At 39.5% G+C, this 24,394-nt stretch overlaps 1 protein-coding gene across 8 annotated transcripts in view; it reads right to left on the bottom strand.

Annotated features, from left to right (window-relative positions):
- The window catches only part of ntng1a (netrin g1a), a 147,354-nt gene that overhangs the window by 28,424 nt on the left and 94,536 nt on the right, over nucleotides 1–24,394 (bottom strand). For all 8 annotated transcript variants that reach the window (XM_084746936.1, XM_084746942.1, XM_084746935.1 and 5 more), the window contains exon 4: nucleotides 15,491–15,663. In XM_084746936.1, the coding sequence (XP_084603062.1) occupies nucleotides 15,491–15,663 (173 nt within the window). The remainder of the gene's footprint in view (nucleotides 1–15,490; nucleotides 15,664–24,394) is intronic.

Raw genomic sequence — 24,394 nt, 5'->3', positions numbered from 1 at the left:
AATGTTAGCATGTCCAGCTAACTACTTTACTATCTACAGTAGTAACCAAGCACTAACAAACATTAACCAACTTGTGCTACATTAGTTTACGTGGTTAAGCTAGAAATCACGACTTCTTGCACATCCACAGTGTACAGTTACCTCACTCTGGAAGTCAAGCCTGTATGTTAGGAGTTTAGGGTCATATTAGCAGCTTTGTCCTGCTCTGGATGTAGTTTTACACTATAGCAGCACTAACCATTATCTGTGATAATGTTACAAACCGGTCAAATCTGTTTCAGTAGAGACAGACTTACAGACTTACCACTTGTCAAAATTACTGGCAGGTGGTAAATCTGTTATTATTCTAAACTGCATAATTTGCTGTGCAAGAACAAAAAGCTTTACATTTGTAGCAACAGTGACAAAGGGGGACAGAGCTTAGCAAACAGTGAATTTTGAATGTTCATATGTTAATATGCTATTTCTATAGTAGGTTAAAATGTGCAACCAGTCAGTCTGCATTATCATATCAGACACTGACACCATCTACTAACACATATAGGCTACTGCACACTCTATTTATGCATACCCTGCAGAGCCAAACATGCATTATACAAAGTTCCAACAGTTACTCACAAAGTCAAAAATGTGAGACTGGAAGTGTTTTAGCTCTGTAACTGAACTGTAAAAAAAAAAAAAAAAAAAAAAAGACAGAAAAGAGAAAAAAAAACATAACGCAGTGCTAAAAAGGGGCCTGGTAAAGTAGCTGACAGAGCAATAACACACAGGCGCTATCTACATCTAGTCTGGAAGATTAGCAGGGGACCCACTACATTAAATGGAGAGGGGTATAAATATAAAACCAGAGAAAGAAAGACTTCCATTAGTGTGCATCACCAAACTGTAAGTTCACACATTATTCTTCATAACTGTGTTTATACAGAGACAGTATTCAGAAAGTGCTGCACTGTACTGACTGTACAACTGCTGTTTGCCTTCAGCTAAATGTCAAAGACACGTCAGCAATACTGATGTCTCTTAAGTGCACACACTTCCAGTACAAGTTTTAAACCCATCACACCACTGAAAGAATGGTGATGTTATGAACAAGGTGTTTCATTACACATACAGTTGCTGTTGCTTAAACATTCTTTAGTTAATAAGCTCCATTATGCTTTCCTATGCAGCCATGTTAATATACTGCGCTTTCATATAAGTCATGTTTTATTGTATTTTTCCACTGCAAATGATAAACTTTGCATACATTTATTTACGGCTTCAATAAAATACCTACAAAACTTTCAGTAAGTTGTCTTTTGCAGCTTCTCCCTGATTTAATTGTAGTTTTTTTTTTATTATTATGTAGACCACTGATCATACCTGCTGTTGACCCTACGTTTCTAGCAAACCCTGGTTTGTGTTTCTGGGACAGTTCCTGCCAAAGTGGCCTAAAGATTTTCCTCAATGCATCAAGATATTCTCCCATTTGGAGATTCTTGTACTCTTGTAACATATTTTAGTACAACAATCCATTAAATATGTTGGAGACCTTAGAGAATATGAAAAAACATTGCTGTGCTTTATTCTGCCTCCGGTAGAAGTATCTCAAAAAATAAAGCATGTCTTTCCTCTAACCAAGGGATTTTCAAATCTAAGGAAAATTATTTTCATTCTTGATTAACCTGTCGACAATTTTCTGTATGAATTGATTAGCTGTTGTGTGAGAAAATGGTGAAAAAATTACTGATGACATTCTCATGTCTTTTTTGTCTACAATGCGGAGACATTCATTAAGCTGCCACTGTGGACTAAAGAAACAAACAAACAAAAGCAACATTTGAGATGCTGAAATTACAGAATTTGGACTTTTTTCATAAAAATGACTAATTGAATAATCATTACAGCACTATTCATGATTATATTATAGACTCTCAACTGTAAAGCCAGAAAGAGAAGCCTAATATGTCTGTTTTTCATTACCCCAGATTACACCAAATGCATAAAAATGGTCTGTCCAAAGGGATTTATTAGTCTCTGATTCTGGGAAAGAGGGAAAAAAAAACCAATCAAAATTCCCTGATACTGTATCTCTGAACTATCTCTTTAACCAAATCACACACATTTACATTATAATCCAGTATGTGATCTCCTTTTGATAACTGTAATAACTGATGTCATGTTTTTCCACTTCCATTCACTGAGCCTCCCATGAATCTGTTTGGACCTCCCACTTTTACATTCTCTGATCTAACCTATTAATTGTTTGAGTAGTCAAAATGACTGCTCATTTGAGAAATGATCCTTTGTCCGTTTGTAGTTGAGGGCCAGATAACCTTTTCTTCCAGGTCAGGGTTTGGAACACCGATGGCCTGTCAGTGCAATTACCCACCGCATTTTGGACAACCTGTGGGGTTCGAGCAGATGTCCAGGATCCCATGTCGGGTCATTCGATTAATTTACAATCACAGTCATTTCCAATCCCCTTCACCTGCCTGGCCCCGCCATTACGGGGCACGGCTGCAATCTAATTTGGTCCTATCGCACAGGATGAGCATTAGGAGCTGCTTATGTTGACTGCGTGCTCCATTGATTTTTATGAGCTGTGCAGGGATCATGGTTGCGAGCGGCTGGGTGCTGAACATGATCTCGGAGGCGTGTGTGATTCACTGAACATGATCTGTGCTCATGTGGGGTCAGGACATGCGACAGAACAGACACACACACACAAATGCGGGCATTAAAATACAGTACAGAGCTTGAGTCATGTGGGGCATCAACTGATTTACAATAAATCTCATTTCACAGAGCAGAGTGGTTACAAGTCCCAGTGCTTGATGTTCATCCTTCACTGGTTCAGTTCCAGTAATGTTGTCATCCATCCAAGACCATCACTGCAACCTTGCTAATGGATTATCAGAAAGCAATAATAAAATGTTCTCTCATGGATCTACGGGCTTCAAATCTTTGGCATACGAACATACTCATCTGTCAAAAAGAGGACATCAAATTTGCCATATGGTTCCTAGATTCTACCCAGTGAGAATTTTTCTGTTCAAAAGACGACTATAGCCGTCGATGAAAAGATGTTCAGAATTGGTTCAAAAATGAACGGATTTTCACTGACTATTTGAGAAAGTTTATCGAACGTTCACAATTACGCCATCTTTCACTGGGATTTGCAAAGTGCCATTTTTCCTCTGCGACATGCAAATAAAAGCCTCTCGTCACTTTGGAGCCTAATTAAGAAACTGCATCGAAGTTTCTCAGTTGAAAGCCAGACAAAAATTCCTGCAGTCAACAGGTCTCATACCCAGATTGCCAAAGTGAGTGTTCTCTGCCTAATCCACTCAACCACCACGCCTCTCTCTTAAATCAAGTGTCTTGCTGCTTTTTATACTGCATCCCAGTGCATATACCTCCAGAATAGTCTAATCAATACACCTAATTACTTGCCAACCTGTCCTTGCCAAAAAAGGTGTGTGTTGGTGTGTGTACACAGCTTATTCCAACTGATATGTACATTTATTGTTAGGTGACACCCGCTAGTAGACATAGAGAGTATAAGAGGGGAAGTTGAGGAGCAGGAAAGTCCACCTTTGGAGGAGGATGGATGGTTCAGATGGAGTTATCTAAAGTTTTGAGTGTCTTAAAATCTTGTTGTATCACTTCTGTCACACAACTGATGATCATGTGACATACAATACGTAACATAGTGACTTTAAGCCAAACCACAATCTTTTCCCCTAACGTAATTAAGTAATTTTTGTGCCTAAATTTAACCAAACTGCAACCATTTTACAATGTAAATGCTGTTTGAATGACATGAATTATGTCATTATGCGAGTGACATTCCTTCCATCACATAACATACATAAGACCAGTCCACCAGTCCACAACCTTAACTAACCCTAACCAAGTGGTTTTATTGCCTAAAACCTAGTTAGTTTTTGTGTCAGAACCTAACCAAACTTTTACAACATGAACCACATTACATCACGTGACTTGACATGTAACCTTGGTATTTGTATGAGCATTAGGCTACAGCTGAAAGCGCAATTTATTTATTTTACATTAAGAACTTCTCATATTTATGTTATTATGTCCTGTCCACAGTCTAAATAGTTACACTGTTTCTGACATTTTATATGAAAAATTAAATGCATTGAAATTACATCTTTGTGTAGACCACATCTTCTTCTACCAGTAAAATATGACTTGGAAAGATGCACTCACACTAATCAATACTTTCTCTCTTTCAACCTGCAACTCAGCAAATAATCAGAACGATTAAACATATTTGTGTTTTCTGACACATTTATGTTTTAACCACATTTTAGCCGGTTGACAAGATGGTGAAAAGGGGAATTAGACATTCAGACTGAACGCCAAGAAGTTTTTAGCTACAAATCAACACTGAAATCCCGGTCAGTTCTCACTGGGTTCTGTCGAGAGCACATTCAGCTGTTGGTTTGGAGGTAGGATTATGTGTGTTTGTCTGTGTGTGTGTGTAACTGTGGGTGTCATTACATTGTTTCTGTCAGTATCCATTCCGCTTTGACCTTCGATGTGTCTCACCTGTTTACCTTGGCGCTACCTGGACCGCTCTGGAAAGGGGCTTATCTGCTGCATTTCCACCGCAGGCAAAGTTGGTAATTACTTTCCCTGGCTGCCATCATTTTATAGCAATCCATCATTATCTGGAGCTCTTTGGCTGTACAGAGCCCAGTGATGGTGACAGGCATTGCTAACTGGTTAGTAGCGGAGAGGCTGCCAAAACACAAGCACGCGGCATGCTGACTTGATTGAATTCCTCAGGAGCAAAATTACGGCTTGCCTTGCCGGAGTGCCCGGCTCGCTTGCTTGCTCGCTTTCAATGTGTAGATCTGAATTGAAGGTGGCAAGTCTTAAAGTGCCCAGGAGCCAAGTTGGAAGAAGCACAGTTTAAGATTTCAGGGAAGGGATGAGGTGTACGTTGGTGGTGGCAGCAGCAATGTGGGAAGGAGTAAAAAAAAAAAAAAAAAAAAAAAAAAAAAAAAATCTGGAGATGGAAGAAACAAATATTTGAAAGAAAGATTACCGTCACAGCTGCACACAGCCGAGATGTGGAAAAGACAGAGTAAACAAGCTCGGTCTCTGGGGTGGTTGGGGGTGTTGTGGGGGAGAAAGAGAGAGAATGCGAGCTTGAAATAAAACCAAGAGATGGAGTGAGAGCAGGCGGAGGCAGAAGAAGAAGAAGAAAAAGAAGGAGAGGGGGGAAGAAAAGGGAAGAAGGTGGGGAAGAAGGGCAGAAGGAGCAAACAGAATGAGAGGATGCAAAAACAACAGGCGATGAGTTTTACCGAGAGAAAAAAGAAAGGGAATGGGGCTAAAATGGAAATTCAAATAGCTGCGGAAAAAGGAATAAAAGCATAAATGAGTGGGTGCTGTGTGTGAGAGAAAGAAGGAGAAGGTGGATGTGAAGCTATATGCGCACAGCAAGCGTGTTTGTGTGTGTAGATGCATAAACACACGGCACTAATTGAATGCACAATAGAGCTGTGAGCCACATTTTACACAGAGCGGTCTGTCTCACAAGCCTTACTGTATTCAGATTTAAAGAGCAATGACACTCAAATTAAAAAACCCTCTTTTTCAATCAAGTAATGAGGGAAAATGAGCTTTTTTTCCCCCTACTGGAATCAAGAATTAATTTTGTTGCACGTATTGGCACATGCGTAATGTGATTACATTAGTGCTTTATTAGGGCTTCATTAGTAAAGTAATGTGATTACACTAATGCATTAGTTAGTAATGTGCTACTCAGGGCTCATTAAACCATTTAATGCCTATCATAAATATTTAAACAACACATTTCTGAAGGCGGTTCATTATATGTTTGTGCAAACCACATAAAATACACCGTAAAAAAACACTCATACAGGAATTTAGTGGAATCAGCTAGTCTTTTCTAATTAATTTCATGTAAATATAGATGTTTCATTTATTTTCTTCAAGTTAGTTCAACTTAAAGTAACCCTTCTCCAGCTCTGAGAGTTGGAGTGGAAAAAAAAACGCCACAGATCTCAATGCATTGAGATGTATTTCCGCTCCCAGTTATAGGTGACAAAGTATCTACAACAGAAAGCCAAGGACTTTTTTTCTGTGTTTTAATACACTGGCAATGATTTTAAGATGATGGGTGCACCTGGGCACTATGGGGCCTAGAGGGCAAACCCCTTACACTTAAACTTGAATAAATTCACTGGAAGTGGTTTCACGTTTTGTCTCTGTGCCAGTGCTGGAACAAAGTAGCACTAACAGGAGCAGCTGCAGCAGAAAATCCTTTGTGTGTGTGAAGGACTTCTCAGACTGAGAAAAAGTGAAGGGAAACCAAATTTGTTTGTACTGTTCATCAGGCTGACTTGGTTCAAGTCTTCTCTCAAGTACATCTGGATTAATATCAAATGTATTTAACTGAAAAAGTTAAGGACAGAGTGAGTGACAGAGTCAGAGTGACCGTAGCAAACTAAAAACATTGCATTTCAGCATGTCAGAGGATTATATTAGCACCGTATGTCTACCAGATAAGAAAAGTTATATTGATTAACTCAATATTGCCTGTAAATCTCACTCTCTTCCTTTTCTGTGAGAAATAATACCACTGAACGTCCAGAAGTAGAGACTTTGATATTAACTATTCGATTGTATCACCGGGTAAGATCATTTTTTTAATCTAACAAAAGACCAAAACCAGGCCTTTTATACCTTTGATAGCTTCAACCTCCACAGTGTGCCTGGACAAATTAGCAACTATAATTTAGGCGTGACATTACTGAGTGTCAGGATCCCACAGCTTTCCCATTCATCCTGCTGATGCCTCACATCTGTATCCACTTTTATCTTCTTAAAGGCTCAGTGTTTCTGGTTCGACAGCTTATAAAAACTTAGTTCTGGGTTCTTTACCCTGTTGGTGGTGCATCCCACCGCACCTTTTTATGTTTTTTGTTAGCAGATGGAAATTAAGAAGCGACACCTTCAGGAATACAAAGTCATCGGAGAGAGATGAATTGCTTTCCCCTCGGGTACAGGCAGGGTTTAATTGCACTCTGTCTCTATTATTTTGAATCATTAAAAAATTTACTCAACTCGCCTTTTCAGTTGCAGTCAACTTAAAATTTTTAAGGCATCCTGGTAACAAACTTTCTTAAGTTCAAACATTTATTTTTATTTTTACAGTGAAACTACTGAATCTATTTCACCAATATAATATAGGGGAACTTGTCTCAGAGACCCATATATAATAATAGTTATGTGTGTTCACTCACAAAAGACTGAGATCTATTATACAGTGGTGTCATCACGTCCTGTGGGATTTGGTGTTGCCATTGAAATATGTATAGAAACCTACTTCCTCTACATAAGAGGGAAGATTAATCATAAAAATCTAAATGTGTGGGCATATATATATATATATATTTCTGTGAAAAAGAGTGTGAGGCATCGTGTGTGTGTGTGTGTGTGTGTTTGGTCACATTTACATTTACACCTCCTAGTTGGACTACAGGAATAATAAGCCTGTAGCATCTGGTAGCACTGCATAAAACGTAGACTAATTAGAGGACAACAGCACAAAAACACAATTTGTAAGTCATATAAAATAATATTTGTTGCTGTTGCAGCTTTTCATTTTCATCCGTGACCACGAAATGCAGGGTTTTTGGTGTGGCGGCAGAGAGCTAATGCGGAGCTTCTCTCCAGCTCTGGGGATGAATCATTACAGTGAAATCCACCGCATGTCCACGCCTTTTACTGCTTTGATCAAAGGAGATCCATAAAGTTTAGCTGGCTTCAGCTAAATCTGAACAAGTGTCTCTTAATCCTGTCTTGACAAGGAAATCTATTCGTTTCATCAGGCAGCAGACAGAACAAATGAAGACTTAATGTCTGAAGAATTTCTGAAATTGAGAATTGTAGAAAATACATTTTTACTAATTACAATCATTTGCAAAATTAAAAAAAAAAATGAAGGCCCTTTTTGACTACTTCATGATGTGTTCAAATAGAAAGACCTCTTCTGATTAGAGGACAATTTTAAGTGTCTAACTACTGGCACCAAAGCAGTCAGTTTGAAGTGTCAGTCAAAACATCAGATAACAAGCCCTCAAAAGCCTTCACAACTGTGTGATCATCATAAGAAGGTAATGACTACAGGTGATTTATGATAGTTGACCTATCAACCATCACCCAGTGCAACACTTCAGGTACAGGACGAGGCTGTCACCATGCAGCAAGGTCACACTCCTCTTATATTACTTCAGTACTTATGTCACCATTAAAAGATGGGTCATGACCTTCAACAGGTCCTCTCTTTCCAACAATCTCAGCTTGCCTTCCACATCATTTCATTTCATCATTTCATCTGCACTGTATATACTGTGGAGGAAAAAAAAAGACCCTTTACCCTGGATGAAATCCAAATGCATCTTTAATTGGGTAAATAACTATAAAGTTGGTAAACTGCAGAGAGATTTGAAAATTCTTGATGAATAATGTATCAGTTTATGTGCTTTTGGCAAATTCAGGTTTTCATTAATCTGTAGAAATCAGCAAGTTACACTACAGTTTGTAAAACTGGTTAAGCAATTTTAAATCATAAAGCTCCCAGTTTCTTTAGCCTGCTGATCTTGGGCACAGATCCCAGTGAAGACGTAGGGGACGAGTTCCCTGCAACTTCTGAAAAACATGAAGTTGTCTCCACAAATAATTTTTTTAAAATTAGGCTCTATAATTCAAAAGCTATATTTCCACATGAACAGGCATGAACACAAGACTTTTTGAACACACTCTTTATCTGTCTATGGCATATAGCCCTTCCTTGATGTTTTTGCAGGTGCCAAATAAAAAAAAACTGCTGCCCCATGCTTAAAATAAAAAAAGACTTTATTTTCCTTACTTCCCCGTAGAGCGAAGGACAGTGAAAATATGAGGCCAGGTTTTGACTTCTCTAATGTTTTCAGCCTCTCATAGCTATATCTCGGTATTATATTGCACAACACAACTTTTACACCTATTTTAAGTTGCTAACATTAACGTTAGCCATGCTAGCCTTCTTATTAATATGAAATCAAGTTTTTTCTACTCTATAAGATGGGATACTCACAGGGCAGTGTGTAATTACCAAATAATTCTTGGTGACATGCCTAATTTATTTGAGTTGATGGTATGCTGGTAAGTTTTATTACTTTGCTAGCTAACTGTTAGCCTAACTGACAAGTGACTGACATCTCTTAGTGCAGAATTAGATTCATGCTTGTATCTTGAAACAGGGGATTGATTCAGGGGATATAAGCCATATTGAACCTCTTTACAAGAGAATTTTTAAGAGTGTAAGCACAGCTTTAACTTTGAGCGGAGTTGCTACTGATCCCACAGACGTCCAGCACCTAAGTGAAGATAATATCTTCTTTCAACGTATCACACACTGCAAAAATAGTTAATTTATACAAATTCAGTTTACTATTTAAAGAACATTTAAGGGTTTTTCCTATAATAAAACATTCAGGATACATTTTTAGTGTCTGAAATCAACTTTTCAGAGGCCACCCATTACTGCCCCCCTCCACCGCCGGCTCCTATCTCCCGCAGTATTCTCAGCCCTACAGTGAAATGAACTGCCATGGTTAATTCTCCAACTGATCCCTCTCCTTCTGTCTCCACAGAGGGAGGAAGCGAGAATGAGTGAGGCTGAGAGACGGCTGGAGGAGGGGGGTGAGAGACGTAGATGGAGCGAGGGAAAGCGAGAGAGACAGAGCCACCCCAGAAGGCTCGAGTTAGCTGTGACAGAGAGTGATGCCCACTTCCCCTCCTTCTATCTCCACCATCCTTTTCTTTCATCATCACTTCTTGAATCCTGTTCTTCTTCCTCGTGCCATTGTAAGACGAAATATCAGCCCCACCACCTCCCCAACTCCACACCCTCTCCCGATGATGATTCATCGATCCCGTTATCGCATCAGACGACTTGATGGGCATAGTAAAAAGAAATTAAATCTTAATTAAATTTTCATCTTTGACAAATTTGTCTCCGAAGAGCTGCCATATGCTCACTGGGTTCGGGCGGAAAACATCGAGAAGGAAGGAGACTTTTGGAATTGGTGTTGACTGGGCTTGAAAATTACAAAACAGCACAAGGTGCATTTTTCTGTCAGCATTGTGCATTTCTTTTCTATTCAGGAGGGATAGCCTTGCATTCCTATAGATTTTTCACAGCGTTATTACATTATGGATTTTTTCCCCTCCAAGACAAAGTATAATAATGCACTTTATACTAAGACTGTTTTTCATCACTTGCAGGACAAAGGCAGTGTGTGTGTCCTTCTGTGGTAGTTGTGAATGTGTGTGTGAAAGCTTTGAGGAGGTCTGGATGAGCACCTGTGTGTGTGTGTGTGTATCACCTTTTTTAATAATGTGCTGTCAATCTGGGCTCTGGGAACGGCCATTTCACAAACCCTCCCCAAGTCTCATAACAGACATCCTCTGGGAGGGAGAATAAGTCATCAGCCGGTGGCCGAGAGTCCTCGAGCTCCAGCGAGAAAGGCATAAAATAACAGCGGATGCAATAAGGGGACAGGCTGGGATAAAACTTGGGCTTTCAAATTAATGCCACCACACTCAAACCTAAAGCCCCACTGCTCATCGCTTTGCTAGTTTAGCTGATGGATGGCAACAAAACTGGCTGCTATGGATCCTGCATCTACATGGTAACAATAATAGGACAGGATTATTGTTTTTAGGTTAAAGGTAGAATGTTGTATCTACTCAAAGGTCCATCATACATTAATTAATTAATTCATTTATTCACTGACAATGCATCTGCCCCCTAGTGGCCAATAACAGTCATTGCAAAAGTCTACATACAGTGCAGTGGACCTGGGTGATAATTCAGCTCCTCACTTCAGTGCTGTACTACCATACTTAAGGAGCAGTGTGTGACACTGTGTCCTTGTTTTGTTCATACCTCAGGAAGAGCAGCTGTTGGTTTTGTCAGCTGGGGATACAAATAAATAATAAACAGCAAGAGTTTGGGTATGTGTAATAGAAAGAACCTAAGCAGTAAAAAGAAGAATTGGAGATAGAACATATCCCAAATTTTGCATGGCTTGTATAAAGCATTGTATTCCTCCTTCTAACCAAGGTCATTTTATTTATACAGCCCAACGTCACAAACAAATGGCCTTGTGCAAGAACATTCTCATATTGTTATCCTAAATTGTACTGTTTTCAAGGATACTTGCATATTATATATCAGTCTGGTGGTAAGGCAGTGGATACTTCTGTATGTCCTGCCCATGAGGTTTGCTCATGTACAAGTCAGATTCTGCAAACTCTCTACACTGCACAATGTTTTTGTAAACGTTTGCTTATTTCAACTTGTTAAAAGCCAACTGTTCAAAAGTAGTTGCGCATTTATTGGGTTAGGTACCAAACTCGAATTACGTTGGAACCGATTCATGATAAAATCAACACGTGTCAGATTTTAGCCATGTTTTCATCACAGGAACTTTCCCCAGGCACTAGGAACCTTAAGAGGAACATGCATTTCCACCTCTAGGACCAGTGTCTAAATTAAGTTCAGGGACATTATTTTACCCCAGAAAAAGTCCTTGCTTGCGGGGCTAGTTCTCTCCAAAAGTGCAAGAACTTTGGGGTTTGCAGCACTGAACATTTCTGATTGGTCAAGTACTCAAAGCATCATTACATCCATTGCTTAATATGATGTCATTATTGTTGCATAGTCACATTATGTGTAAAAACAGCTGTCACTCTTTCATACACCAATGGACTAACTTCCTTTGCATGTCTTTAGAACAGACTGAGGGAACCTTTTTAGTTCCATGAAAAGTAGTTCCTGGGAATAAAAGATAAGCACATACAACTTCATCGACATATTCAAGTAAATAATTAGATAGCTGGATAAGTTGTTGAAGATAATTGTTTCTTTAAATGTCTTGACTGATATTAGCTTAGCATTTTTAATAATGTAGAAATTGAGAAATTTGGATTTATTTTTTTACAACTGAAAAGACATTTTTGTTATTAAAGAGAGAGTAAAGTACTGAAAAAAGGTACAGCTGGGTGCCAGTACTGGCTTCAAGGTACTGGTATCACTTCAATCATCAACCATACCCAACCCTAGTATCAGAAGACTTAAATGTTAGCGTAAACAACGCACCTACATTACCTGTTCATATGTCTATTCTTATGAGTGGTTCTTACACAAGGTCCAAAGGTTCACATCTACAAATGTTCCCACCACAGCCTCAGTGAGACAATGTAAAATTCCTCACGATGTGACGTCACTACAAGACATCAGATGGAAAGGAGCTGGCCCAGTTTCTTCAGCTCAAGCAGGAGTAAATAATTGGTTCTGCCTTACATTACCACTGCAGCTGCAGCTGGAGAACAGTATTTATCAACTCAAATACATTACATGTATTAGTGTAAAGCAAAGCTTATTTCCCTATATCAACAGGCATTTCAAAATAATATAGATGCAAGATCAGATTAGATGCAACATGCTACTGGTAATACATAGTAATACATGGGATCATGACGACTGGTCTCTGTAACTGCATATGAATGTAGTGGAGTTGAGTTATTGTAAGTCTATTATAGACCAGAGGAACCTGCTACAGTTAGGCTACAGTTTGTTTCTTTCATGAAAAGACCTTTAGGTCAAGACTGGATACCAATTTTTTCACTTAATCTTCTGAAATACCACAGAATCAGTAGATGAGTCTTTCTTGGAGAACTATGAACAAGAAAGCAGCACAATAAAACATGTCTAATTTCATACACAGTCCATGGCCAAATTATGAACAATCATATATAATCATTGCTTTGCTTATTCATACCTCATAAAACACTGCTCTCAGTTACTATTGTGGAGCCAAACGTTAATCAAAGCAGTGCTTATTTCAAAAGCCTCTTCCTCTGTTGAATATAGAAAAGAAAGGGCTTGAAATTGAAAGGTAAAGGAAACTGAAACCCTGACCCTGCACACTCAGTTTGTTCACATACAGACAAGAGAGTATGCATGGTGTTTTCAGTCAAAGCACTGAATTGATGTAGTGGGTGGACTGTAAAGGATAGGAAGAAAAAAACGAAGACTGAACTCAGACACAGGGCATTTGCTGCTGTAACTGTTGCTTACACTTGTTTTGACACAGGGGTCAGGTAGGAGGAGTAAGTACATTACAGATAAGCCTACTACACCTACTGTATGTCAGTCCTGCAATCCCAGTCATTCTATTCTTAGAGACGTAATTATGTGTATAGTTATGATGCATGCACTAGCTGAGCTTTTAACTGTGTGATTTCATTATGAATGGCCTCTCACCTACCAATCTGCTGTTTGCTAATGCAATTCATATGTTTAGCTTTTTGTTTAGCTATTTTATTGATTTATTGATTTCAACTACTCATGAGAAGGAAAGCTACCATGGAAAAACATGCTGTACAGTGGGGGAGAAAAAGAGGTTTCAGGAAAAATAGATCAACTCTTCAGAGGTAGATGTCGGTGAAGTCAGTACATAAGGAAATTAATGTTAAACACCACCAGACAGATAATGGCCCATGTGATCAGCCGATATTGGTCTATCACAGCTATGTTGGTCAACATTGGTATCGGTACATATGTTGTCAGAAAACATCAGATAACAATGTAGAGGTTTACTTTTTCGGTGACTTGATGTCATCTTGGACAATAAAGTGTATTATTAAACTGCAAGTTAGATAAACACATTTGAGGAATATCGTTATCGGCATCAGCCCCAAAAATCCAGTATTGGTCACACCCTAAACAACATGATGAGACTAATCACAAATTCTACATTGAGTTTATGGGTTCTCCTGCTGGTTCTCTAACTTGGCACTGAGTCATCCAAAGTTTGAGAGCCCCTGCTTTAAGCTGGGCATGTCGCAAACAACACATGATCACAGTGAAAGAAATGTCTTTGGTTGTGGGTCTAAAATGGTGGTCCTACTTTGCACTGTGAGAGAGATTCAGAGACAGTCGTCATGGTCACGTGATCGGAACCATCTCACAATGTAACTGCTGCTACGACCTGCATCTACTAACCAACCAATAGGAATGCACGATGCATATGTCTGTCTATGCTATTAGCATCTGTAGTTGGCATATTTTCTATAGCCACAACCAGATCCACATTCTCCTCCTTGTCTCTTTAAGATTTTTTCCTTATACATAAATACCACTATTGTGGCAATTCTCGCTTTACTTCATTGTTTATCACTGCAGCAGTGCAGATGGATGATGCATGCTGATGATGTTTTCTTGTGTATTAAATTGCATCATAGCCTACAATTAAGTCACTGTGATCATCGTGCAGTCTGCATACATCAAACTTGATGTCGTACCCAAGTTTATTAGATCAATATCGCACAATGTTGATGGCAATAAAACTTATAAGATTGCTGAAATCTGACAGTCTGTATGAGGCTTTAGAGCCACTTTCTTTTGTTAAAGTTTGTGTAAAGCAACAACAAATGTGTGTTGTGAGTTTGTCACGCCACATAAACGAGTTCTATTACCCACCCAGCCAAATTTGAATGATTAAAATTTTAGTAAATAAAATTAGGCTGCAAAATCCTGAAAAAAATTGCAGTTCAGCTCTAAAATCCTGAGGGTGTGTCTCCAGAGTCAAACATCACTACGACCTGAAAATGACCTGAAACATGGCCGCTCCATCTGGCAGCTTTAACGGACATGTCCAGACATGTTTGAGCATCCAGAGCCAGAGGGCAGTGACAGGGTGGTATATTTTCTTATTCTGTGTCGAGTTGTTGGAACTGAAGCGAGCTGAAGTGAACTGCTGGGCTGATTTGGACTGAAAGAGTCGCTGAATGTACGTCCATAACTGACCAATGGGGACTGAGCGTAACAGTGTCATTCGTGTATCGGTTTGTGGGGCTTATAAAATGTTGGTGGGCTATCGCTCTGGCACTTCACTGAGACATTTTTGAGGTCCACCTAAAAAGTCCTGAACACAGAAATCATTTTAAGTTCAACGGTCTAACTCGTGCTTTGAAGAAAAACTCCCTTTTCCTTTACCCAGACTTTAAATTACATTCTGGTCTTGGGTTTGGACGTGACAAATCAAATACACAAAGTTGCTCTCCCCACTGTCTTTGCTTCTCTGTCTTTGAAACGTCTTTAATTGCTTCACAATCCTTGAAACATTGCAACTTAATATCTCGGCATTAACATGGTGACAGTCAGAAGTCGCAGAGGATGACACACAGTATACTGCTAATTGGGATTCTACTTTTATCACTTGTCTTTGTAGATGCCTTTGTTATCTGATTCACACTTTGATGGGAAATCACCATTAGCTTGTGTTTTTGTCTATAGGATCTATACTGAAACCTGCTCTGGCATGTGAGCCATCTTTTTAATTACTCAACATCTGTGGTGTGTGTGTGTGTGTGAAAGTGTGTGTGTACTCACAGATATTAGCAGTGCCCTTGGGGATGGGCAGGTAGGAGCCAGCACTCCACGCTCGCCCCTGGTAATTCCTCTTACAGCGGCCACAGTCAGGCCCGGTGGTGTTGTGTTCACACTCGCAGCTCAACTTCTCTTTGTCATACGCACAGCTGTTGGCGTGAAGGTTGCACTTGCACCTGTCAAAGAGGGAGAAGGGTGGTCGGGGCGGGGTTGGAGATGGGGGAGTTGAAAGAGGACAACCACGTCAACATGAGTGAATTTTCCAACACTGAATGGAAAACAGACAGCTTTTATTTTGTTGGACAATGCGGCTGAAGGGCAGCGTGTCCTTGACTAGCGGTGGCATTGGAACACAGTCAGAACAGCTAAAACAGTTGCTTCTTCAACATCAAGAGGAGCTAGTTCAAAGGAGGCAGACGATTGCACGAACAAATCTGGCATCATTATTTCCTCCCAGTGCTTTCCCTCTCCCCCCTCCACTCGGGACAGTAGCTCAGTTTTAATTGTCCCACTGGAGGATGCATAATTGCAGTAAGGTCACAGTCGATGGGCGGAGGGAGGGGGAGATCAGGAGGGGGAGCGGGACAAAGAGGTGTGAGGGGAGGCTGAGGAAAACAAGCCAAGTTAAATTGTGGAACAAGCACTGGGAGAATGGAGGCAGTGAGGCTCGGAGCTCTGCAAGGCAATGAATGGCTCGGAGTTAGCCAGAGGGCGGCATGGAGCAACAGCACGGCTACGTTCCCTATGACAAATTAATATGAGATGAGATCTCAGAAGCATATTTTCAGTTTGGAAAGAGCGAGTCCCTTAAGGTGCACTAAATCCTCACTCACATCCTGCTCACCAGAACCTTCATTTAACAATAAACTCAGCAAATTCATTTTCTGCTGTGGCTAGATGAGCATTGAGGGGATATCTACCTGTTAAATTAATTTATGATCCTCGTGCAGCATGAAGTACTCTGAGGAATATAGAGAACTTTGAATTGCTAGACTGCTTTTTGAAGAACTCTGCAACAGAGAAAAGGACTTAGTGACTCTGTAAAGGTCATGATGAAGCTTAGTGATAATGCATTTCAAGGTTTTTAGAAAATAGAAATAGGAGAGTCTTAGCAGCCAGTAAACATAAGGATTAAGACTGCCACCAACAAATATTCATTTATCTAAGATGAATTCTGATCAGAGTTTAGCAAAACTAGGTTTGAAAAGATTTAAAACGAAGCAGGGCTAAAAAGAGACTAATCTCAGTTTTAATCCAAGTTTATTGATGTAGATAGAGTTTAATCAATATAGAGATGTTTGCCTACCCTAATTCAAATAAGTAATTTTTTGCTTTCAACAGCTCTGTATTCTTTATCAAAATGTAACATTATTTGCTAGCTATAAAAATATTCACTTAACATTATGTTGTTTTCTAACCAGTTAAAAAGCTATCAAAATGCTACATTGTTAGCTGGTTAAAAAGTTATGAAAACGTAACATTGTTTGTTAGCTAGAAAAAAAACAAAACAAAACATTACATTGCTTGTGAGATCACTAAAGAGTTAAAACACATAACATTTTTTGCTAGTTAGTTAAAAAGTTATCAATATTACATGGTTTGCTCAGTAACTAAACGGGTAACAACATTTTACATTATTAGCTAACAAAAAAGTTAATAAAATGGTCCATTGTTTTCTTTTGGTGCAACAGAATCAAATTTAATCTAGGTTTAGAGCTAAACAGGCTTAAATTGAATCTTTCTTAATTTTAACATGGTTTAAAAATTTGGTGCAATATAATTTAAAAGTAAACCATGATTTAAAGTGGTTAAAATAATTTCAACTCAGTTTAAATTTTCCTTTTTTAAAAAACCCAACATTTCTAGCTCTTGTTCATGCAGCAGGTACCTGCCTTTGTAATTGTGATTAAGGAGAATAAAGGAGCAATACGTAACATTTTACGCAGGCAAAAGTGAATACAGCATATATAGTGACTTGGAACCATATATGGTATATTAAATAGGTTGAAATCCTATTTAATATATGATCTGTGATTAAAGTTAGTTATTTCCCTGTCCCCTCCTCCCCAGGCTCAAGGAAGCTCAGACAAGCTGCAGAAGCACTGCAGGAGCACAATGCGCACTCAACATAAAAAATTCACAATAACAAGCAAAGAGACAAGCCCTTGGCTATAAATTGATCAGCTGTTTATAACTGTCAATTTTCTATCAATGTTATCCTGAAAACAAAAGCCCACTCCTCCAAAAACACACACTCTTGAGTTTGGGTTGAGTGACTGCCTGCATTCTGCCTGCCAGACTCCATTAATATATTGCTCATTTAAGCATTATAAACATCTACAAGATTATTAATGATTTCTTTCAACTCATAAACAGATACTTACTCATTTAGCAAACAATTGGTATTAATTTTAAATGTAATTTAACATAACAAAAATGGCTATTCCGTCCCAGAATAGAAATTTCAAAGGACCCCGCAGCTGTGGGGTTGTTGTCAGAGAAGTGAGTATTTCAACTTAACGTATGTCCTTAATCTCTGATGACATAATATTGTCATTTCCTGATTTATTACAGTAAATACATTACAGGCTTGTCCTTTAAAGCACAGCTACTTTTCATCCAGTGTTTCCCATATTTTGTCCACCCCCTTTTTATTCCCAGCTGTATAAGTGAGCTACTGCTAGAGAGTTAAAACAAGAACCAAGCTGGAATCACTCACTGCTTGACGTCAGCTAAAGCTTAAATATGGTACGACGCAGTCCTGAAACATGAACATGAGGACGCTTGATTCTCAAAGATAACCTTATTGTTTCCAAAGCGTACCGTGAGTCACGATCCAGTCTCAATGCCAACACTGGCTGCAACTTGAAATAAAGACTGGAAATCAGACTTCCAACAGGCATGACTCATCGTAGATTAATGGAACCGTGGCATGTTTGTTTGTTTATTTTAGGGAGAAAATGCTGAGAGGCAGACAAAATTCAAGCAATATTTCCAGCCTGTCTCCCTCTTTTGAAAGTCCCCCTTTTCATTCAGCTATTTTTAATGTTTTTTACTAGGACCCAGGTGAAAGGCGTCTTTCCATTCATTCCTCAGGCACAGGAGGAGTGTAAGGAAAGGTGTTGAGGAAGGGAGATGACACAGATAGCCCCACAGTTGTGTTCACTCACGTCTTAGTGAGAAACTCCGGTGACAGCTGGCCTCTTTCACCCTGCCCATTCTGCTTCGCTGCAGCTTAGCTTGATCCTCGAATAAATATAATAATTTGGAGGAAAAGCACAGTCTTAAACCACTCACTGGTCCTTGACCCCGATACTCAACATGTCTGCTGTTTGCCCCAAATTCAAGAGCTGTGTTCTGACTCGAGTTGGGGTGTGATAGCTGGTTTTAGATCCTGTTCCTGGTTGATAAAGTACCTGGATTCACAAAACTCCAAGGCTATCGGATCGGGTTGGGAAGCTTATGCCTCTGCTTGCACACTTCAAAGACCACCACAAACAAGAAACTGAACATTTTAACTTTTTATGAGGCTGCTGATTTTTAGCTACCACTGAAATTTCACTGGCTTAAATTTAATGTCGGGCAGTAATGCATGAGCTCCAAAGGAGTTTCAATAATGCTTAAGTAAAAAGTATTGAAATTCAAATTCAGTGCATTTGCTACAGTTGCTATTCTCAGTAATGTTTCGTTACTTTGACAGTTTGAGGCACTTCAATCGCTGTGTTCAGCTGAGAAAATGGCATGAAGCACAATAGCTGTGTAGGGGACAGAAGTGTCAGAAGGTTTTGAGCCTTTCTCAGAAGAAGAGAGTAACATGGCTACTCCTAAGTTTTTGTGTTTCTGTGTTCTCCTTAACTACCTTGCTAGCGTTACCTGGTAAGCAACAATCAGAGTTGTAGGGTGAGGAAAACCTGCGGCTTCAAATTGCGGACAAAACTTCTGAAGCGTGGCTGTTATCAGGGTTATTGATAGTAATATCTCAAAAATGTTGACTGCTTGTTAAACCACAATATCTTCTATTTTCTTCACATGAGTACATGGCAAATTAATGGCAAGTTATGCTAATCTGGTTGCTAACAGTACAAGGGTAACAACAGCTGCTACTTTTTTTGTGGGGGTGTCTCAAACAAGTTGACCCCCGACACTATTTTGTGAGGGCTCTGTCCTTATATCCCTCGTCTATCCTTGCTTAGCGCCAACCAAGACAACTTTAATTTGTTTAAGTAATACAAGAGTATTTTTTTTTCAGTAAGGGTATTTTTAAGCAAAATTATTACAGCTTCAGCGAGACCCTTCTCCAGTGCCGACACTTCTCATTTTCAGGTTATAGGTAAAGGTTGGTCTAGGTCGAAGTCTAAAAGCACAGAAACTGATTCCATATAAAATAATCTTTGAGTTTTATTTAGAACTTTAGTGATAAATATTGAAAGCCGACCCTCCAATAAGGGATTCGAAAGCATCTGGATTCAATAAAAATGCAATCCGCATCACTTCAGAATCCCAATGCAAAAATACTAATACCACAGTTAGTAATTAGTAAGATGGGATTTCTATGACAACTTTCTGACGCCTTATTTAAGTACTGAGCCTCACATGCAAAAAAATAAATAAATACATTTTTAAAAATACTACCGTAGTATTTTTAAGAAATGGGAGCAGAAACTCTTTTTTCATTTCACAGCCATTCGGAGCCTCTAAATCAGTCCACTTTGAGGAGCTTGACTGTGACATCCTTTTGTAAAACTCGATTAAATCTTCAGCAGCTATCATAGTAATATCCAGTCAACACTGAGACGTAGTGGGCTTGATTGAGAAAAAGTGCTTAGAGTGGAGTCAACGTCCATTAGTGGCAAAAAATCAAGCCAAGATCAGCATCAAGTCCTACACAGCCCTGTTCACTGCGCTATCTTTCCTCCTCTGTTACAAAAGTCTGCCTTGTTAGTGTGTGTTTAAGTGTGAGAGGGTAGGAGATGTGGTGTGAAACTACTTCACATGGAGCCCTTTGTGGTTTAACCTTCAGCTTCTTTTAACCTCGCCAACATTTTAATCAGCATCCAGAAATGATAGCGCCGTCGGCATAATGATGGAGACCGCCAGTGAGGCCCTGAGGGTCTTATGCCCACCAGTGCTGTCGTGCTGCCAATCAGCAGTGGCTCCTGAATGTGGATACCAGGGGAAGCTGCAGCGGCGACAACAGCTTCAGAGGAAGAGCCAAGTAAACGTGTATTTAACTGCATTTTATGAGCAAATTTCCTCCAGGGTTCCCCATGCAAGCGTACAGCGTTGTGTCTTCATTTTGAAAACTCTGTGGGTCGTCTCCTCTTAACTTTCCATCAGTCTTTGTATCATTCTTCATCACTCACTCTTCATATCTCTCCTCTCCATCCACCTATAAGTCTGTCATTTTAAGCATCTCCTATTAATAAATATTCATAGAGCTAAGGCATCTTTGTTTTTGTGTGGTTCTCTCAAAGTGATATTGCTCGAGGCATTATTGAGTGTGCCAGCCACCGCCTGTGAGCTAAAGGTCCTGATATGTATTCATAAAATTACCCATGAGGCTATGAGCTTAAATTGCAAGACTGGCAAAAAAAAAAAAAGAAAAAAAAGAAACCTTGACTGAAGTTTTGATTCCATTTTGTCTGCGAGAAAGCAGCAAACATATTCTTATATCTGACAAGAGTTTAAAGTTCTCCTTGAAATGTGGGGGACAGAAGATATTGTTAGACGCACATTTATTATTTTTCTTTATCCTGGTGGAAATGCGAGCGGCGCAGCCCATTGAGACTTGGCTTACCTGGAGCAGTGTGTCTATGACCTCTGCAGTAATGGGATTCTGATTGACACTGTGGGTGAGGACGACATATTGCGCTTTCCCACTGATGATGCCAGCAACAACAAACAAAAACAAAGCAACCCCATGCCCTGTTTCGCAGAGAAAATGCCCTTTTCCTTTCTATCGCTTCAGCCATTATCTCCATAATTCCATTCAGCCAAGTTCATTTCCCGACACTGCTCCATTTTGCTCATTGCGGCTTCAAAGCCAAAAGTATCAGCCAGTAATTAATAGTAATTATCCATAATCCAAGCCTACAACATCCCCGACGCACAAAGCTGCTGATCCCAACAAATTGAGCAGACTAAACTCAACATGGTCCTTAAGTGGGTTAACTAAGTGAAGCAATTAAATTTCAATCTAACGCCCAGGTGTTTTCATATGCAAGCCAATTGGGTCAAACGCGGTTAATAAACGCTTTTTTTTTTTTTTTTTTTTAGCCGGCGTCTGCATTCAGTGTCTGCTGTAAATGAGCGACAACACACCGGAGGTTGCAAGGGGTGGGCGGCGAGGTGGGGGAAGAGGTGATGCGGGCGGGCAGTCTCAGAGAACGCTCTGGCTTAATTATGTGTGATGAAAATGAAACAGAAGCGCAGGAGTGGCTGGTAAAAAGGCCGTGAGGTGTGTGCGCGGGTGATTTGTTGTCACTGGAAAGTATAATTGCAGAACACACGCAGAATGAAATTTACTGTACAATATATTTGTAGCACCTGATCTCCCCAAACACACATGCACACACACACAGTCATGTTTCCATTGCTGTAGATGACATTACATTGACTTACATTAATTTCCTGGAGACCCTTACCCATAATGACTACATGCCTAACCCTAACCCTAAACCTAACCTTATCCTAACCATCTTCACCCTGAAATTCATGATTTAAATTAAAAAAGAAGGAAAAAAAGAGACAACATTAGTAAAACACACACACACACACACACACACACACACACACACACACCTCTGTGGAGATATACACCACTGGGCTCTTCCACTGACATGTAGCTTGCAGCTGCCGTCTGTATTGGCTTAAAACAGATCAGCCTGCCTGCTAACGTGTTACCTGCTAATTGCCTCTACTCCCTCTTTCTTCACAACCCCCCCCCACCCCTCCCCCCCTGGCCTGCAGTGCATTGTGGGAAGTGGAAGGAGTGAGATCTCAGCACCAGCTCTCCTGGGATGGACCTCAGCCCCCAACCTCCCCCTAATTATATCCTCCTCCGCCATCCCTGCTTCTCCTCTCACTAGAGTGGGCAGTCAGAGGAAAGTGGAGGCTGTGGGAAAAATCATGGCACATTCTCTCTATTACTGCTCTCTTAAACGTCGATTTTTGGTTCAATTTGTCGGCATGAGAACATACTTTTACAGAGCCACTGCATAAAGAGGCATTATACCATGGTCTGGGTGAATACTCAATTTTCAATTCCTGAAGGATGTCTATAAATTCCTGATAATGGATACCTACTAAGTAAAGCCAGACAGATATGCTATTATCATCCTGTTATTGGCCTACCGAAGCCTTGTCTTTTTTTTTTTTTTTTTGCAGAACATAATTGTAATTACTTTAAATGTATCTTTTATTGTTTGTTTTATAGCCAGGGACAGGGACGTCAGGAAGTGAAATCCTCCATTTAGCCTATATTGCAGCATGAAGTACTCTGCCCCTCTAAACTTACTGATACTGTGTCTGTCACATAAGTGATCATCTCGTATCCTGTTTGCTATTCAAAACGCTACTTCAAACTGCATTTATTCTTGAAAATCTTCATATTGATCTGAGGAGAATGACATGGTTGGTCTTACAAAGCCTAGTTAGTCTAAACATACTGTCGAATTATATTTATTGTTTGTCAGATGCATGCGATGTTATTAACTCTGAATCTTTCTAGTATAATGTTAGCTTTTTTGCTCACAGCTGAAACAAATAGTCCAATGAGAAAAGAAATATCTTGTGAGCAGTGACTAGTTTCCATTGCATAAGAACCTTATAAGATGGTAGTAATTGTTCCAGGTATTAGTCACACTCTCAGGTGTAAACCAGGGAGACAGAGTTATGGCTTTTGAGAAACTTTAGATTTTAGAATTACAAAATCTTTTATATTGGCAAGTGACTATGGTATAAGTGGAATAAAGATATTTTTCCCTTGCAATAGGTCTATTCAGTATTTACATATACAGTTCAACCTAAGATGTCAGATGTTGCTGCAGAACTTCAATAAGAAAAGCAGCACATAGATTTGGTACATTTGCTTTTTTGGGGTCAATAAACACAAGAGGTCAGACAGGACCTGTCTGAGCATGCAGTTATAGTTCAATCTGAAGTCTTCAGTACATAATACAAAGATAGACAGACTCTCTTGAATATTTAGTAGTCATATGAGAAAAGCTCCACCATTTGTGAGTTTGGTGTGGTAACACTGCTGGTAACAGATAGAAATGATGACACTAAAATGTACTTTCAGTCAAAGAAAAAGCACAAAAGGAAATCACTAAGAGCAGCCAGGCTGCACAGATGTGATGCACATGTATATACTTTTTTAATTTATATTTTTGAACAGATGCAGGGTGAAGCCTATCACCCTCATGTCCTGTTTTATTTATTTGTACACTTGGCGAGCAGGGAGAGACACACAGGGGAGAAGAATGTTGGAGGAATTTGTCTGAGGCTGAAGAGGCAGCACTGGCAAACAGCTCTCATTATAGTCTGCAAAGAACCAACATACATGAACAAATTGTTTCATGCAGGAGTCAAGTCTCTACAGAAGCTGCAGTCATAACTGCTTTGTTGCACTGGCTGGCTGTTTTCCAACTGTACATATTGGTTAAGTGATATACTTAAGTAGCCAATTAAGCACTGAAGTGGCATAATAGTGACCCTGCTGCTGAACTATGGCAGCTAGCTTAGAAATAGCAGCACTTAAAATTATTTTAATGATTGTTTTGGTCAGCTGAGGAGTGGATCTCTTTTCGGTTGTATGTTCCACAAAATAGTTCATTAGAAATCGAAAAAGTCTCGGAAAACTAACACTGCATGACAATAATTATGTATCTTAGCCCCTCTATTGTA

The sequence above is a fragment of the Lutjanus erythropterus genome, chromosome 21 (genome assembly GCF_056507025.1).
Source record: "Lutjanus erythropterus isolate fLutEry1 chromosome 21, fLutEry1.hap2, whole genome shotgun sequence".
NCBI lineage: Eukaryota > Metazoa > Chordata > Actinopteri > Lutjaniformes > Lutjanidae > Lutjanus > Lutjanus erythropterus.
This window is presented reverse-complemented; position numbering and strand designations above follow the sequence as displayed.